We start from the raw sequence: 17,281 nt of genomic DNA, 5'->3' as shown, positions 1-17,281 counted from the left end.
TAGCAGTTGAGTCTGATGTGCTAAACTCCACACCACTTGATGGCGCCATTGATGTCGATTGTTCATTGTCCTTGAGCATGTAAATAAATAGAGTAACTAGGCAGTCAGTAATCGGTACACCAGAGAGAGACTGTGTTGGAAAGTTGGAGGAGCAGATTATATATTCTTTGTAAATTTCTTAGTATTATTATTTTTATTTTTTTGTATTCGTATTTGTACTACAAACTACAACTACAACATGTCCTCTTTCCGGTTTCGGTGGCGGAGTAATATCAACGAGCATCCAGTCTTCAATAGAACTCAATGGGATTTACAACATGTCAAATTAAACACGACAGAAGCATCTTTTCGCAACAATATTTGATATGGATGACCAGTGAAGACCAGTAACTACTCCGGTGAGTTGATTTTTTTGAAAATGTTCGTTTTTAGTGCTTTTAATGACGTGGTCGGACATGCAGGCGACTTGCCATTCTGAAGCAGGTTGGGATGAATCAAAATTTGGCAAATACCCAAGACAGCAGTAAACATCAAAAAAACGGTGAGGGGAGTTCTAGAACATTGCAGACAACTCGGAAATGAGGCTTAATGTTGAAAATACCGCAGTTATCCTTTAAAAAGGAATGAGCGTAGAACATCTTCTTGAACACGTTTCAACGAAAACCTCGAGTCTAATTCTTCAAAAACTGATGTCAAACGAGAGCTGTTCAATCATTCTTGTTGATGTGCTTTTCCCAGTATCACAAGCTTCGTCGTCACTCCCTCAAAACCCCGCCCGCTTTGACTCAAAACAAATCTCTGCGTTGTGATTGGTTTGCCAGATTCTTGGCAAGCCTGGCACACCCATGGGGGTAGTATAAGAACTAGAGAGAGTGAATAAGTCCCGCCTCCAGTCATTTCAATGGGAAATGCTAGGCTAGTGAATTCGGGACTCGTTAATTCGACGCCCTTTCGGTACTTACCACTTACGTCATACGATCCTAACCCTAAACCTAACCCTAACCCTAACCTTAACCCTAAACCTAAACCTAACCCTAAACCTAAACCTAACCCTAAACTTAAATCGCTTGTTTGAAATGTTTGATTACCATGTGACGTACCACGTAAGTACCGAGAGGGCGTCAAACTAGTGGGTCCCTTGTGAATTCAGCCAAAATTGAACAAATTTTTCAGCTTCAAAGATGGAGTCGTTTCCGCCGGCAGTTTACTCAGCCAATTACGTGCCCCGTTATTGTCTGACTTACGATTAATCAGAAAGCTATATGGAAGATGGGCATTGGATGCATGGAGGTGCCCAACCACAGACCTGTAAAGGTTGCGCACGCACCAATCATCATGAGCGAAGTGGATGTCGGAAATGCGAAAATTGTGACTTGCTAATCGGCAAAGCTAACCAGCCAAATCCTGCCCCCCTGGACACACCACTAAAACGATGCGAGGCAGATCCACTCGCAGCCAAAACATTTTTGGCTTACAGTGGGTGACGCTGGTTTACTAGGCTAGACATATATCATATATCAATATTGACTGGTTGGTCACACTCTCCACCGTCATAGTGTTTTACTGCTATGGTAGTAAAGTTGTTGCAGTGACTATTAAAGCGTATGATTGGTGGACTGCGTTAAGGGAATACTATATAGATAAACATACCTTAATAATAATCATAATGGCTGTTTACGTTCATTACGATGTTGTGCAGTCTTATCTGAGAAGACGCCATGGTTATCTGACTGTTGTGGTAGCTAACCGATGTTCTGGTGAGATCCGTAGCCGAAAGTGATGCACATTCACACATTGAAGTTGTGGTTTCAGGATTTGTACAGGAAGGTGTTACATCCTGCTGGGCATTGCTGCCTGTCGCACCTCCTCCGGTGCCCATGGGATCCCAAGGGATTGGTGAAGAAAAGTCATTAATGGGTGCATTTTCAAAATTCTAGCTTGCTTGAACCGTTGTATCAAAATCTCCTATTCTACAATGTGAAGGTCAGCTCAACAGAAACACGCAAATGGAAAAACTCAATGAAGTGGGCTAGACAGTAATGCAAGCTAGTCACTTAATTATATTTGTGTATCAGTTGTGAACAGTTTAGCCTGTTAGCTGTTGTTCAGAAATTGACATAAAACAGTTTGCAAGTGGGTGACATCACTTTGTATGCGGAGGATTAGCATTTTAACAACATCCGGTTTGTAAGGGAAAATCCCAGTGATGAATAACATAGTAAATTACATTGGACAAAAATATAAGACGGGTATTACCAACCGACACTCGCATGTCCCAGCATTCCTTCCCCATTAACAAGATACAGCACAACCACATGGATGTGTTTATTAAAACATAACGATAATAAACTAATGTTGCAATCCCCCGTCTTACCGGGGAAATTTGAGAACTACATTGGTCATCTCACATGAGCTAAAATGAGTTCCTGGCTGCCACAGGGAATAGTCAGCTAGCAAACTTCAACTCAAGGTTAAGTTTTGAAATTAACGTATGGCAATCAGACTTAATGATGTCATTCTTAAAGTTTGATCAAAATGTGTTTTCAGGAGTGAACAACATGTATCAGGGCTTGTAGAGAAATATGATTTACCATGGGGATGGTCTGTGACATGAGTAATGGTATGCACATCACACTTTGCCAAGTCCAGGTGCAGGACAAAGGTGTATCTGACGATAGAAAGAGGCTTAGTTTTCCTGCTTTAGCATGTTGATAGCAATAGCGTATTTATGTGGTCGTTTGATGCCAAATGATCAAACCTTTCATCCCTTCAGTCTATTTTTATCATTCTCCATAGAATGCAAGGGATCGCTCCTCGCTTGTTTTCACTCGTGCCTTATTTGAAACACATTTCATTCTTCCGTAGAGCAAAGCTTGGGAACCATCATGGCGTTAAATGCTAACAAGAAAAACTACACAGACTTGCGAGCTCCATTATCATGGGTAGAAGGTATTACACTTTAGTGTCACTGAAGTGATATTTTATATTAGTTAGCATATTCCATTAATGAATGGTCTTAACCTGTTTTGTGATCTGATAAAGAAAATATGAAGAGTAGGCCTACATAATGTTGTCAAATACAGATGAAGATGTTATAGTTAAAAGCTAGGCTTGATAGCCGAAACGCGCTTGCTTTTGGACATGGTGGTAATATAAATAAATAATGAGATGCAGTTTGTGAGTGCGGATTTTTCTTCCTTATAGTTAAAAGCTAAACACAACATCTGTACTACAATGCCGAACAATTTTACTGGTAAAAGTGGTGAGTCACAGTCATGCACAGGCGGCAAATATTCATTGGGCAATGGAAAGTGTAATAACATGGTTGTTTTGCGTTCTCCGAAACTTCTGTTTAGACATGAAGCTATATAGTCAATAAAGTGCTTTTGAGGGCTGTGCTGAAGCGCTGTGCTATGCTATGAACCAGCCGTGAATAGAATAGAAATGTAGAGCTTTTAAATATTTAACTTTGATATGAATACGCCAGGTGTTGTTTACGTACATGACATTGCCCTGGTAGCAACATCACAAGTTATGGAAGTTGTGTAGGGCCACAGAGTTATATGAGAATAAAAGCTTGCTTGATTTAGCATCTGTGTGTTTTAGCTAATTGGTCGGAACGATAAATGGATCAAATCATATCAGAGGACAAAAGCATGTCTGTTCACTAGATTTATGTTGATATTAAATGTTACATAACTTGGTTGATCATACTTTCATCATCGGAAACCAGGACACTCAGAAGAATTGCTAGTGTTCTAATTTTGAAAATAAGAGATAGGGGCCATAACCTAAAAAGGGAAATTCTATTTCCCTTTCATAAAGAAGATGCCTTTTTATAGCTCACACATAAACAAGAAAAACCAGGACATTGCATCACTAACTGTAATGAAAACAACCAATACAGCCAGGGGTGAATGTGAAAACAGCACACATGATCCTGGGAAAAGAGTAGATTCCAGCTCTCCAAAGTTAAAACAGTACGCTTAGGCTACTGTTAACATTGCAAATCTTACTATTCACCTAAAAAAGTAACAGAAATGATGGATATAATACTTCAACACAAATAATTGGCGTCACACAGCTTCCAGATATGAGGGTGCGTCTACACCGGATGCCATCACCTGATCTGATTAAAATTGATGCAACATCTGCCTTTGTGTGGGCTGAGGCTGTACTGGCAGTGCATCAGCAACAGCAGCAGCAGCAGCAGACGAAGCCTGTGGATGAGCACATCACTTCTTCCAGTCAGCACCAGATTGCATGGTGGACAGGACAGGAGGAGATATGACAGGAGGAGATGAGCATATAGGGTGCTGCTGTGGTGTGCTCGCTCCCTCCCTCCCTTGCGGTCTAAGATTGGGGTGTGCCTGCCTGTGTGTGTGTGTGTGCGTGTGTGTGTGTGTGTGTGTGTGTGTGTGTGTGTGTGTGTGTGTGTGTGTGTGTGTGAGAGAGAGAGAGAGAGAGAGAGAGAGAGAGAGAGAGAGAGTGTGGGTGTGCATGCGTGAGAGAGAGAGAGAGAGAGAGAGAGAGAGAGAGAGAGAGAGAGAGAGAGAGAGAGAGAGAGAGAGAGAGAGCAAGGGTGTAGAGAGAGAGAGAGAGAGAGAGAGAGGGTGTATTGAAGGAGATAGAGCTAAGTGGTTGAGGTAACGGTTGCTGTCTCTGTGACCGCTGGAGCCATGGTGCTGAGTTGTGAGACTCCAGCCAACCGCACACACACACACACACACACACACACACACACACACACACACACACACACACACACACACACACACAGACACACAGACACACACACAGACACACACACAGACACACACACACACACACACACACACACACACACACACACACACACACACACACACACACACACACACACACACCAGCCACCGACCAAGGCCCTCCATTTGCACGTTTGGTAGCTACATGCTGCCAATTTGCCACCTCTTTGCCCAGTGGGTCATCATACACGTGTGGAGACACAAGTGGCCTCACTCATTCATGTTCCTACCTTACACACATACTTATAGACACACATTAACACACAGGTTTGTGCGGTCTGCGTTTGACCACATACATACACATCGGGCAGGCACACACGCACAGGTACGTACAGCACACATATAGGCGCACGCGCGCACACACACACACACACACACACACACACACACACACACACACACACACACACACACACACACACACACACACACACACACACACACACACACACACACACAGCAATATAGACATGCACATAAATATACACACTACTTATCATCAAGCCACACCACTCCCATGGGCTTCCCTACCCTCGCACAGCCACGGTCACCATAGCAACAAGCTTACCACACACGCACACAGGGTAAAGGAGGGGGGATATTGGGGGGTGTCTCATAAGCACATCTTTCTCTTTTTTTTTTCTTCTCATTTTATGTTTGCAGTTGTTATGTCCCGATGTCTGGGCAAGCATACAGTCTCATTCCACCTGCCCACTGTTTCATATTATACTCTGAAATATTCACCAGGCATGCACGCAGATGCACACACTCACACACACACACACACACACACACACACACACGCGCACACACACACACACACACACACACACACACACACACACACACACACACACACACACACACACACACACACACACACACACACACACACACACACACACACACTGGTGGTGTTTTCCAATCAGAATAACTGTGCCCCCTCCAGGCTGTGGTGTTTGTCAGGCATGCAGGCTGCCACGGCCAGGGCCACTGACAGATTTGGCTGGGCCCAGGATAAAGTCATCTGAAAGCCCCCCCACCCAATATATTCAATGTAATGAGGACCTAATTATGGGGCCCTCATCTCCTTGGGCCCAGGACAACTGAGCCCTTTGTCTCCCCTTGTCAGCTTCCCTGGCCACAGCTTTACAGTACAGCAGGAGGCTTCAGCTGAGCAGAGTGCGATCTGAGCCTAACTGAGTTCAGCCTCCGGTCCTGCTATTGCTGCTGCTATTGCTGCTGCTGCTGCTGCTGCTGCTGCCCGTCCCCGCTTCTGCTGGTGCTATACTTTGGCAGTGTAATGAATTCCACCAGAGGCAAAGCCGCTGGTCAGCTCAGCAGAGGTTTGTCTGCTGTCTGTGAGAGCTGTTTCCCATTCAAATGCTCAGTGTTTTCATGCGACACATGCCCCAGTGAAAGTATTGCATTGCAATAATAACCTAGCCCCAGTCAGCCAGGGTGGCTATTGGCAACCTAAGGCGATCCATACGCGTGTGCTGCTCGGGGGGGCTGCAATATAATGATTTCTGAGGTTCCTGGTACATATGAGAATGTGTGTGTGCGTGCTGCATCCGTGAGCGAGCGAGAGAGAGAGAGAGAGAGAGAGAGAGAGAGAGAGAGAGAGAGAGAGAGAGAGATAGTGAGTTGGACCATGGTGTGGACACCAGCGAGGTAAAAAGTGGCAGCCAGAATACATAGTGTAATAGAGACACAAGACATGTTCATCTGATTAGCTCGAGCATTTAAGAGTCACAAATGAAAGATAAGCAGTAGTGGTTTCCCAGGTGGACAGTAATGTCATTCCTAATCAATATGTAGAGAGAGAGATAAATAGATAAAATCACACTTTAAACATAAATGGTAACTATGTGTACTGTTTGCCTCAGAGTTTAGTAGAGAGCTCAAATCAAACCAGCCACAGACGCTGAAAAGCCAGATTTTCTTCTTCTCACTCTGGCAGTATGTGTAATTTGTTTTCACACCTGTGCTTACATCCAGGTAGACATCGCCACCATCTGCACAGACTCCCTTGCGTGTCAGTCTGCTCTTCCCACAAATAAGAGCTCCTTTCAAATTATTGCTGCACACTCACTCACACATGCATAAACTAGACAGAAACTAACATCAAATCTGCAGAGTCATAGACATGTACTCGTTGCATAATAAGCTACCATTTTCATCCCAAGCAACATTTTTTTTGCTTCAGTAATATTTGTCTTCCATGCTGTTTGCCTATCAGTCTTTTTGTATGTTTGTCTGGAGAAATTCTTCATTTTCTCCAGGGGACTGATCTCCCATGCAGTGAAGGAATGATTGATGGTCTCTCTATCGGTCTGTCTTTGGAAATTTCGGTCTGTCTCAGGTTTTCTGCATCTCTCTCTTTCTCTCTCTCTCTTTTTCTCTGTCCCCCACCCCCCCCCCCCCCCCCCCCCCCTCCCCCCCCCCCCCCCCCCCTCCCCCCACCCCCCCCCCCCCCCGCCCCCCCCCCCCCCCCCCCCCCTCTCTGTCTCTCTCTCTCTCTCTCTCTCTCTCTCTCTCTCTCTCAAACACTGTACATGTTGTCATATGTTGAATAGTTTCTTGTTTATCTGCCCACAAATTAAGAGCATTGCATAAGTTCAAAGTAGTGGCTTTGTATTATCAATGATGTTTTGCATTATTGTAGATGTTGATCAAGGGAAATAAAACAAGTTAAAAACAGAACTAAATATACAAAAAGAAAAAAATGCAGCATATTTCACAAAAAAAGTTACTTATTCAAACTATTCTATCTCTAAGACAGTAGACATATTTTAGGAGTGCAGTGAGAAGGCTCTGACAAGGCACAACAGTAAACAAAAACATCTGTTCGATGGTGAAACAGGAAGGAAAGGTTTTTCCCCTTCCCACCAAGCCACGGTGTCTTGCAGAACCTTTATGCCACCCCGAGGGTCATCAAGTTTCCCGACAAAGGGCCCTGGCAGATGTGAGAGGAGAGAGAGAGACAGCCTGTCAACATTCTGCACAAGTATGAGGGCTGTTGGGGTATAAAATGGCTCTCCCAGTGCCATTTTTTACTATTTTCTTTTTTTTAAAGCCTGAGCGAGACCAGAGTGTCACTGGCCTTCATGGGTGATTTTTTTTAGAAGAGGACATTGTCCCTCATGGCAATACATGCCATCAAAACTAGTCAAGTATGACATAAAGGCATGAGTCTCTGCCTCTCACTAGGGCATCCCACACAGCGCAAGGAGAATGCAAATACTACATGCCCTATACATTTTTCCTGAGGTAAGATAAATCGTATGAGCATTAAATTAGACTCTCTAAGTGTTGAAATAAGATTGCAATATTTAGTGTGTAGCTGAGCAAGTGGGTGGGAGGAGGAGGTGGACAACAAGAAGGAGGATGAGGAGAAAGAAGAGGTGGAGGAGGGAGGTCTGGAGAGGGCCGAGAGGTGTGGCTGGTCTTTGGGTGGTGGGAGTGGTAGGAAGGGGCGGGTGAAGAAGGCAAGAGGATCAATATATAGCACTGGGACCTCTGGGCCATGCCATCTGAGTGCTCCTGCTTTAAACATGGCGGGTCAAGCTCCTGAGGCAAAAGATGAACAGAGAAGGGGACGTGAAGTCAAAAGTCAAAGATCACGCATTTCTTGCAGCAATTTAGCCTCTCTTTTTAATTGCTGCTAATTTTTACTACACAATACCCAGAGGCAGCAAGACTAAGCACATCTCTTGCAGCCTTCAAGAAACAACTAAAGACCAACTAAAGACTCCTGACATGATGTTTAGTTTAGTTTAGTTTGTGTGTGTGTGTACTCGTTATTTACTCTTTTAAAAAATATAAAAAATAACCCCTCTTTGCAACTGCACTTGTTGTTCTGTATATCTCCTGTGCACTTTGTATTTGCTTGTGATGTTGGCTTGATTATGTCCTCTTTTGAAAGTCGCTTTGGTTATAAAGCGTCTGCCAAATGCAATGTAATGTAATACGTTTTTCAGTGTTAATTCAGCACTTAGAGAGTTGATTTAACATCTTCTAGACTGTATTCGTTGCAGAGTACTCTCTAAATGTTGAATCAACACAGCCTTTTTTACTCTGTGGTGTATTCAAGGTCCTTGTACTGTAATGCGGCAAAAACATTTTTACGTGTTAAAATTAAAAGCTACTCAGTGTTGGTCAATAGAATCTAGAATCCACACACCTCAGGCCTACTGTCCTTGGTTTCTCGACATCCTTCCCAGAAGGTCAACACTTCGATGCTAATGTTCTCACTATATAAGGGCACACGAGGCTGCCCAGCAGTAGAGTGGTGGCATGATAGAGTACATGCAATTAAGCTTATAGTTTCCATTTATTTTCCAGTGGCTTGCTAATGGGGCCCACTGCACTTATACTGTACCTCAGTAAAAGACTTAAGTGGTTAACGTTTTGTGCAATCTTGCTTGGGAAGCGGATGAATCTTGCAAATAGCAGTTGCCACAAGAATCCCGATTTGTTTACACCAACAAATGACAAACACATGTGGCCATTTTGTGCCTGGGAAGAGTACAGATGGGACGGGCTTTGAGGACAGATTAGGTCTGAACAACATTCCAGGAAGCTGGAATATCTGCATGGCGACGGAAACCAGTCATGTTACCTCAGTATACAGCGATTTTAAAGCCTTTGTTTATTTGATTGCTTGTCTTGCTGTTATTTTTGTCAGCAGGATTACATCCACTTGTCTGGTGTTTTTTTTAATGAAAACAAGCAGTGACATGCAGCCATGATAATTCATTTAATTGGAGTCCACACTTCTGTGGAATGTGAAAGCAAATCACTTCCAGTTGCTTTAGACTTAGATGCCTGCCACCTCTGTTTGTTCTATGGTAGTATACATGTAGATGCATATTATTGTCCACCACTTGATAATGATTATATGTTAATGTAGAATTCATTATATGTTCATGCTGCATGTACACAGCTTGGGTATACTACATAGTGTACATCAACGGGAGTCCTTGTACTGTATGGGTGTACTTATTTCAGCTTCCGACACATATATTTTGCATTGGAATGGTAAGGAATGACTTTTCTAACATCATTTAACCAATGTGAGGCTTTTGTTGTGCTTCAGATTCTTCCAGTATGAACACATGATTGGTCTCTTGGACAGCTAGGCCTCCAAAATAACACTCCATTGTCAACACTGTCCTTCAGATGACTGTCTTGAAGCAAGGAAGCTTTCTATGTGACAGCCCCCTCCGTGAGAAACAGAGTCTAGGGTTACAGTACAAATAGAGGGGTCACTCGAAACACATAACAGAAGTGCCACCAATTCTGAGACAGACACACACACAGGGCACAAACGTTACATACAGATTCCACATACTGTCATTAGCTCGCGAGACCCATTTGATGCTGCTCATTGGTGTTAGGTTGTCTTTTCCTCCTGGGATTTTTGTTTCTTTGCAACAGCTCCATATTCTATCATTCAAGTGCAGTCTATTGGAATACAAGACAGGCTGTCATAGCATGAGCCATTGAAATACATCATGCCCATTACAACACTAGTTGCTTGACATCCACATCAGCCAATATGAAAAACAATGACATGATGCTGTATCTGTCATGTGATCACTCATTTTGAGTGCTTAAATGACAGCTACCCTTCAAAACTATAATGGCCACATAATGTGATTTGCTGCTTGCAAGACAAATCACTGGTTCAGGCTCTTATATGTGCTGAGTTCTATAGGAGAGACATTGGGCAGTGTGTAATGTTGGTAGCTGCTCACCCCTGCTGGACTATGAGAGGTACTGCATGTGCATAGTATTTGTGTCATTCACTGTCAGTGTTAATTCTGCTAGCACATGTTTGATGTGACTTATGAAATATCGTAATATTCATAATCTAATTTTCAAGGTGTTGCTGACAATGGCTGCAATCTGAAGGGGCACATGATTGTAAGTAGGCCTACCCACTTAAGCTTTTGTACTATTGCTTTCATGATATCTCTGTTCAGTCAGGATTAAAAAATAATTTAGAAGAAATGTATTCTTTATTATTATACATGTATTATGTATGTAGCCTATTATATATTATAATATAGAACTTTGGAATGTGTTATTCTTGTATCTTGAGTTATTGAGTTGCAGCAACCTTATGTAAACAAAATCATTCAACATTCAGCATAATGATGAATTAACTTGTGAAATGCTCCAAGCACTACAGCTTCCCTTCATCTTTAGACCTCATGTAGTATCTCTTTAAGAAATTAGGTATAGCTATGCATAGTGTACATATCTGTGGCTAAGCGTGTCGCTTGCTTTGCCTTCTGCTATATCTTCTGTCTCTTTAGCCAAAGAGTGGACTGAGTCTGTAGCTCCCTCTGCTGTCCATTGAAGGTAAACACCTCACTCACCTGACTCATTTGAGAGATATATAAGACCATTGCCCTCCAAAACACTCTTGCCTGATGAAAATGAATATTGCTCTCCATTACCACCTAATTATGGTGATGAAGAGGACACTTGTACATGTTAATGCCCTGGCTAAATGTGTGGAGCTCGTCTGCAACAGGCTGCTATAATGCAGTTAGGTGTGATTATTATTCATCCGTGTTGTGAAAATGAGGGCAAAGGGGATTATTTTGCATGTAAATGTTCGTCAACCACAGGGAAATCCAACAAGCTTGTAATCAGTCAACACATGGACAGCACCAGTTTGAAGTGTGGAATAGAATCTCTTTTAATATTTATTATGTAGACTCAGGGAAACAGTCATTTTGTATTTTTTTTTCTCTTATACAGCACAGTTTGCATAATGTCATTACATCCTGTGGACAACCACAAAACCAGAACATTGGATTTGACTTTTTACATTGAGTGAAAAACAAGACTCATTTTACAAGCATGTTTTTGTTTTTGTTTTACAGTCAGCATACATCGTCAGTTCAATTTATACAGGTTCTCTCTTTGTCTTTTCTATTAGGATCTGGAGGCAAAATTATTAATAGACAACTAACGAACCATGCAACAATCACGTGAAAACACAGAAATTCTTTCACAACAGCTCAAATTGAAAATAATTATTTGTGTATTGTTTTTTTTTCTTCTCTGCCCATGATTCACTGAGAAATTTTGTGGTGTGAATTTAGATGAATTGAAAGCAGACACAAGTCAGTCAAACAATTGAACCACCTGCTCACTGACAGTGAACACACAACGGACATATATACAGTGGAAAAGGTTTTCACCTTGGTGACATACACACACACACTTTCACACACACAGACTGTACACACACATACGCGCACACATGCTCAACTTCAGACCAAATAAATATTTAAATCTCTTATTTATCTCATACAAAATATGCTATCTATTTACAAAATTAAAAATAAATCAGCCACATTCGCACTGTTCACCACAAAGTAATGCAACAGATTCCATAAGGACAGTTATCCCCACAGAAACAGAACACAAACGCATAGTGAACACTGAATATCATATTTAGAACTTCATTGCTCCCTTAGCTGAATTCAACATGATATACATGATTCGAATTGGACCTCATACAATCAAAATGAACGTGTATTAGCAGCCAAAAGAGCACGACTTATACAGATGACAGCAGATGGGAGTTCCTTTGATTCTGTCTGCACTGTATAGCGTGTACACTTTGAGTTGCAGAAACATAAAAAAGTAAGATTTGAGCCACCATACATTACTGATTCTGTAGCTGACATCATATAATGTTTTTTAATAAATCTCAACTAAATACATAATAAATGGGATCAGTAATGTTCAACTAAAGTGCATAAGATTCATGTATACAATAACAGAAAAATATTTAGGAATGTAAAAAAAGAAAATACATTATATATAATCTTTTTTATTTTTATAATACAAAGGAAAATGTGTACTGTTTTCTTATTTTAGACATGTTTTTGGACAAAATGTTCACTGAATCCACATGATAAGAAAAATGCATTCAAACACATAATATATGTTGCATAGAGTTACCCCAACAAAACCAATGGGCTCAATAATGAAAGTAGGTTGGCACAAATCCACCTCACAATGTGGAACCTACATTATTTTTTATTCTTTTAAAACTGCTTTTAAAACATCAAATCGTCCTCTTATCAAAATGCACTGCCACCTTAAGATCACAGGAAGGCATGGTTAGCCTTTTGCCTCTGTCATACCGTGTGTCTCACTTTTTAAAAAAACATGTTCTCCTGTAACGTCCATCACAACACATAGGAACAGCGTGGTCGCCATGCCAAACTGCTGCAGGGTTTAGTGGGCAGTCTCAGCAAACTGGCATGCCGTAAGCACTAAGGAAACAACATCCCTTCAAAAAAGAAGTCTCAGTGAGACCTGCGGTGCAGTGCTAGCTGGACCAGTGGGGAAAGGGGACGTCTCGGGACACAGCGTGCAACCAATAACACAGAAAACCACAACAAGAGAGGTGGACATAAAGAAAGGTCAAAATGAGCAACACTGACAGCACAATTGACAGTTGAGTCTCAGCAGGACATTGAGGACCACCATTACTGCACATATTGTCCTGTGAGATGTTTTTTTAAGAACATTATTTTTTTCATAATTATTGTTTTATTCATTATTATTATTATTTTAGTACGTTTTTTTGCATAATTCTTCTGCCACATACAAATCAGACATAAAACAGTGACATTTCAACACTTGGACTGGACATAACATTAACCCTTTTGCCCAATTGACAAAAAAAATAAACAGACAGTCAATGAACAAGTTTATCATGGACTCGATATCATTCCAGCAACAGAACTTGTCTCAGGGACAACGGACCATTGCAAAGTTCATCTTCGATGAAATGAAATAGTTAGACGGCAGGGCACTTACACAAACTCCAGAGCTACGTGCTCTCTGTAGTGGTGACCTTCGTACACTCTATGTCTTTGTGACTTGTGCAACCTTCACTTATTTAAGGTGTTTTATAGTATTGGGGTTGGGCGCATTTATGTTTCAGTCTAAGGGACAACAACTCATCATCACAATCCTGATCAATGATACAATGGTGCCAGACACGATCGTTTCCAGTCTTTCTTAACATGCATCTTCCAATTGAACAAGATGTTTTATGTGTGTTTGTGTGGTGCAAATCTCTGTTCTTCAAACCATCACGTATGCAGCTGGGGTTTCATGTTAGAGTTTTGCAGATTGTCTCATATTTTTTTAATATCATCTGTTATTCAGTAGAGATACTGTAAGGATATCAAATATAGATGTGTATGTTTTAAGTGAACCACGTAGATCTACTTTCTGTTAAAAATACTCTTCACTTTGATCTCGATATACGGTATATGCTAGCTTTTAAATAGTCTTTCTCTTACATTCTCTTATATTATCTGTTATATATTTGTACTTATATTTTTTTCAGACACACATGTTAGAGACGTACATCTTATAAAAATACACAGAGAGGGAGAAAGAGGGGGCTTTTAGTACAAGCTGGAACCCATTCAGAAAGCACTTCTGTCACATGACTGCGCAGACGTCTTCTCCCATTTTACCGTCTGTTCTGCTCTATACAGCAGTCTCAATAATTAGGCTTTTTTATCACATCATCACCACTTCGCCTCCTTCCTTTTCACTCTTTCATATATCTATGTAGTGTAGATACAGCAGACTCTCCTTACGTCTCTTTCCCTGCCTCGGTCCTTTCATCTTCTTCATCTCTTCCTCTGCCTTCTTCTTCACCTCCACTGCCACCTCTGTTCACTTACTCATCCAAGTCTCTCCTCCTGTTCCGTTCCGTTCCGTTCCGTTCCCTTCTCTTCTCTTCTCTTCTCTTCTCTTCTCTTCTCTTCTCTTCTCTTCTCTTCTCTTCTCTTCTCTTCTCTTCTCTTCTCTTCTGGTCTGCTCCTCTACTTCTCCTCTCCTCCTCCTTGCTCAGGTGCATGGTGCTCAAGGCGTTCTCAAGGCTGTGTCTGAGTGGAGCTGACCAGGAGCTTGTGCCAGCTGACCGCTCGTTTGCGCATGTCGACCTTGTCCAGCCAGATGTAGGCCTCGCCGATCAGGGTCTTCTTCATAAATTTTCCACCGTTGGACACGAGGAAAAGCTGCAGGAATCAGAAAAATGGCAGACATTTCACAAACAGAAGAAGTTGAGTGTTTGTAAATGATTATGCTGTGTGTTTTCTAGTGATGACTATGCTAGGCACAGCTTGATCCCACCTCTGAGACATTGATTACTGTATGTGAAATTGGCCAGACAAAGCTCCTATGACATTTGAAGGGTTTATATGCAAAACGGTGTCCATCTCCATTTTGTAGAATGTTGGGAAATTGACATTTTGTATTGGACATTCCATTGCATTGTATTGCAAAAGGCTTTTTTATAGGTGAAAAAAGTATGTTCCCAAAATATTTGAATTCCAACAATTCACACAAAGGTGATAGGACCTCTGGACAGTTATTTCCAATAATAAAATGCGAAAGTCAAAAATGGTGGATACACCGTTTTGCAAATAAACCCTTCATTTATTGTTGTGATGACAAAGCTACAGCAATAACCACAAACGTAATTGCTACAGTTTGAGTGGCTGATATCAAGGCAAAGTAATGAGGGAAGGTGATGCCCCCTGGTGGTCGCTTGCCTGTATGGAGTGGCCTGCAGGATTGAGGCTGAATCGGAAAGTCTCGTTGAAGGAGGGCTCGCGGTCATGACGACAAACGCGGGTCTTCTTTTTGATGATGCGCTTTTGGGTAGCCACGTTGACTACATACAACTTAACATAGAGGTCTGCCAGAGAGAAAGAGAGAGAGGTAAGGGGGGATGATTACACATCGTAAGAAAGATGCAATAATCATTCTCTCTTTGACACATTTTCATTCTTTCCTACATTCAGAGATATATTCAACTCAAATGTATTGTGTGTGTGTGTGTGTGTGTGTGTGTGTGTGTGTGTGTGTGTGTGTGTGTGTGTGTGTGTGTGTGTGTGTGTGTGTGTGTGTGTGTGTGTGCGTGTGTGTGTGTGCATGCGCGAGTGTGTGTGTGTGTGTGTGTGTGTGTGTGTGTGTGTGCATGCGTGCGTTTGTGTGCCGCACGTGTTACCTGGGAGGTGATCAGGTGATTTAAACTTGTATGTGATGTTTCGACACTGAAGGATCTCCAGCACCAGCTGTTCTCCCTCAGTCTTCATCTCCGTCTTCAGAGCCACTTTGATCTCCCCCATCACCTGCGTTTTACCTGGGGAATAGAGAGAGAGAGAGAGAGAGAGAGAGAGAGAGAGAGAGAGAGAGAGAGAGAGAGAGAGAGAGAGAGAGAGAGAGAGAGTTGGACAGCGACAGATGGGGGGTACACTCTATGTTTTATTTAGGTAATGTATGCCTATTTTTTTCCATACCTAATCTATCCTTTAGCAAATCAAGGGTAGTTTAATGAATAGTAGCTTTTGCAACTATTGTAGAAATGCAGTTTTACGAATAGACTTGCTAAGACGGCTTAGAATGAGTGTGATTGTTTTTGTAAAAGAATGCAACGCATCAATGCATTTGCTGTAAGGTGTTTGGTAGGATGCTATTACATCAAGACAACAACTGCCCCCTAGTGGATTATTGTGGTATTACTAATTTGAAGATTCAGTTTTATGGTAAAATGGAAGTATATAATCATGCTGGTACATACTTTGTTAAACTGTACCTAATTTATGTAGTGGGGATAAGAAAATAAAGCATAATCGTGGATAACATACTGTCAGTCACAATGTGCCATACACACTTCACAGTGTCACTCAAAACACGAGATGACAATCCCATGTGACATACGAGCGCTCATGATGTACGGTGAAATGTTACTGCGCTTGGTAGACTCACAGAATGTTTTGCTGAAGACTCACAATGCCTTTTGGTTAAGCCTGACAGTACTATTTGGTAAAGACTGGCAGCTGTAACCACATAATGTGCCCCTCAGAGCGGTGCTACCTTTCCTGTGTGGCCGCAGAGTTGACCCTGGCTGTCTGTTTAGAAACCCAGCACACAAAGCCCAGCCAGAGCCAAGCCAAGCCAGGCCAAACACTGCTCAGTCAGCACCTGTAACCAGAGCTCCAGGGCTGGAGGCTGAGCTGCTGCCGGTCAGCTGAGAGGAGCTCGCTTGGATACCCTACACTTCCACTGGGCTGGACCAGGACAAAAAAAAAAAACCTAGGATCAATTCACCAAGCATCGAGAGAAGCTATAAAGCCTGTGAGAACATTTTTATTCATTTAATATTATCTATGATATATTGACTGCAACACTGAAAATGCTCAAAAAAAGTATTTATTTCTGACTGCTCTGTGCTGTAGCTGCATGAGGACTGGTATCTTTGAGGATAGGACCAGGCCAAACTCGTCAACAGTCCGCCGGGCAAATGCCCTGTATGCCGTATGGCCAATACAGCCATGACAACCACCCTCACTGAAGCAGGTCTTTGGGCCGCGTGTGACACAAGAAGAGTGGGGGATTAGCTTACAACAACCCTCTTTGAATTTCTTCCT

General features: G+C 42.1%; 1 protein-coding gene across 1 annotated transcript in view; it reads right to left on the bottom strand.

Annotated features, from left to right (window-relative positions):
• Positions 1 to 14,358: 14,358 nt before the first annotated feature.
• pclob (piccolo presynaptic cytomatrix protein b) overlaps positions 14,359 to 17,281 on the bottom strand; it is a 77,407-nt gene continuing 74,484 nt past the window's right edge. The window contains exons 31-33 of the mRNA XM_063197828.1: positions 15,859 to 15,993; positions 15,401 to 15,546; positions 14,359 to 14,863 (exon numbers count right to left, since the gene is read on the bottom strand). Of these exons, the coding sequence (XP_063053898.1) occupies positions 14,720 to 14,863; positions 15,401 to 15,546; positions 15,859 to 15,993 (425 nt within the window). The 3' untranslated portion in view covers positions 14,359 to 14,719. The remainder of the gene's footprint in view (positions 14,864 to 15,400; positions 15,547 to 15,858; positions 15,994 to 17,281) is intronic.

This window comes from Engraulis encrasicolus, chromosome 4 (genome assembly GCF_034702125.1).
Source record: "Engraulis encrasicolus isolate BLACKSEA-1 chromosome 4, IST_EnEncr_1.0, whole genome shotgun sequence".
In the NCBI taxonomy this organism is placed as follows: Eukaryota; Metazoa; Chordata; class Actinopteri; order Clupeiformes; family Engraulidae; genus Engraulis; species Engraulis encrasicolus.
Note: the sequence above shows the minus strand (reverse complement) of the source record. Positions and strands in the feature narration are given on the sequence as shown.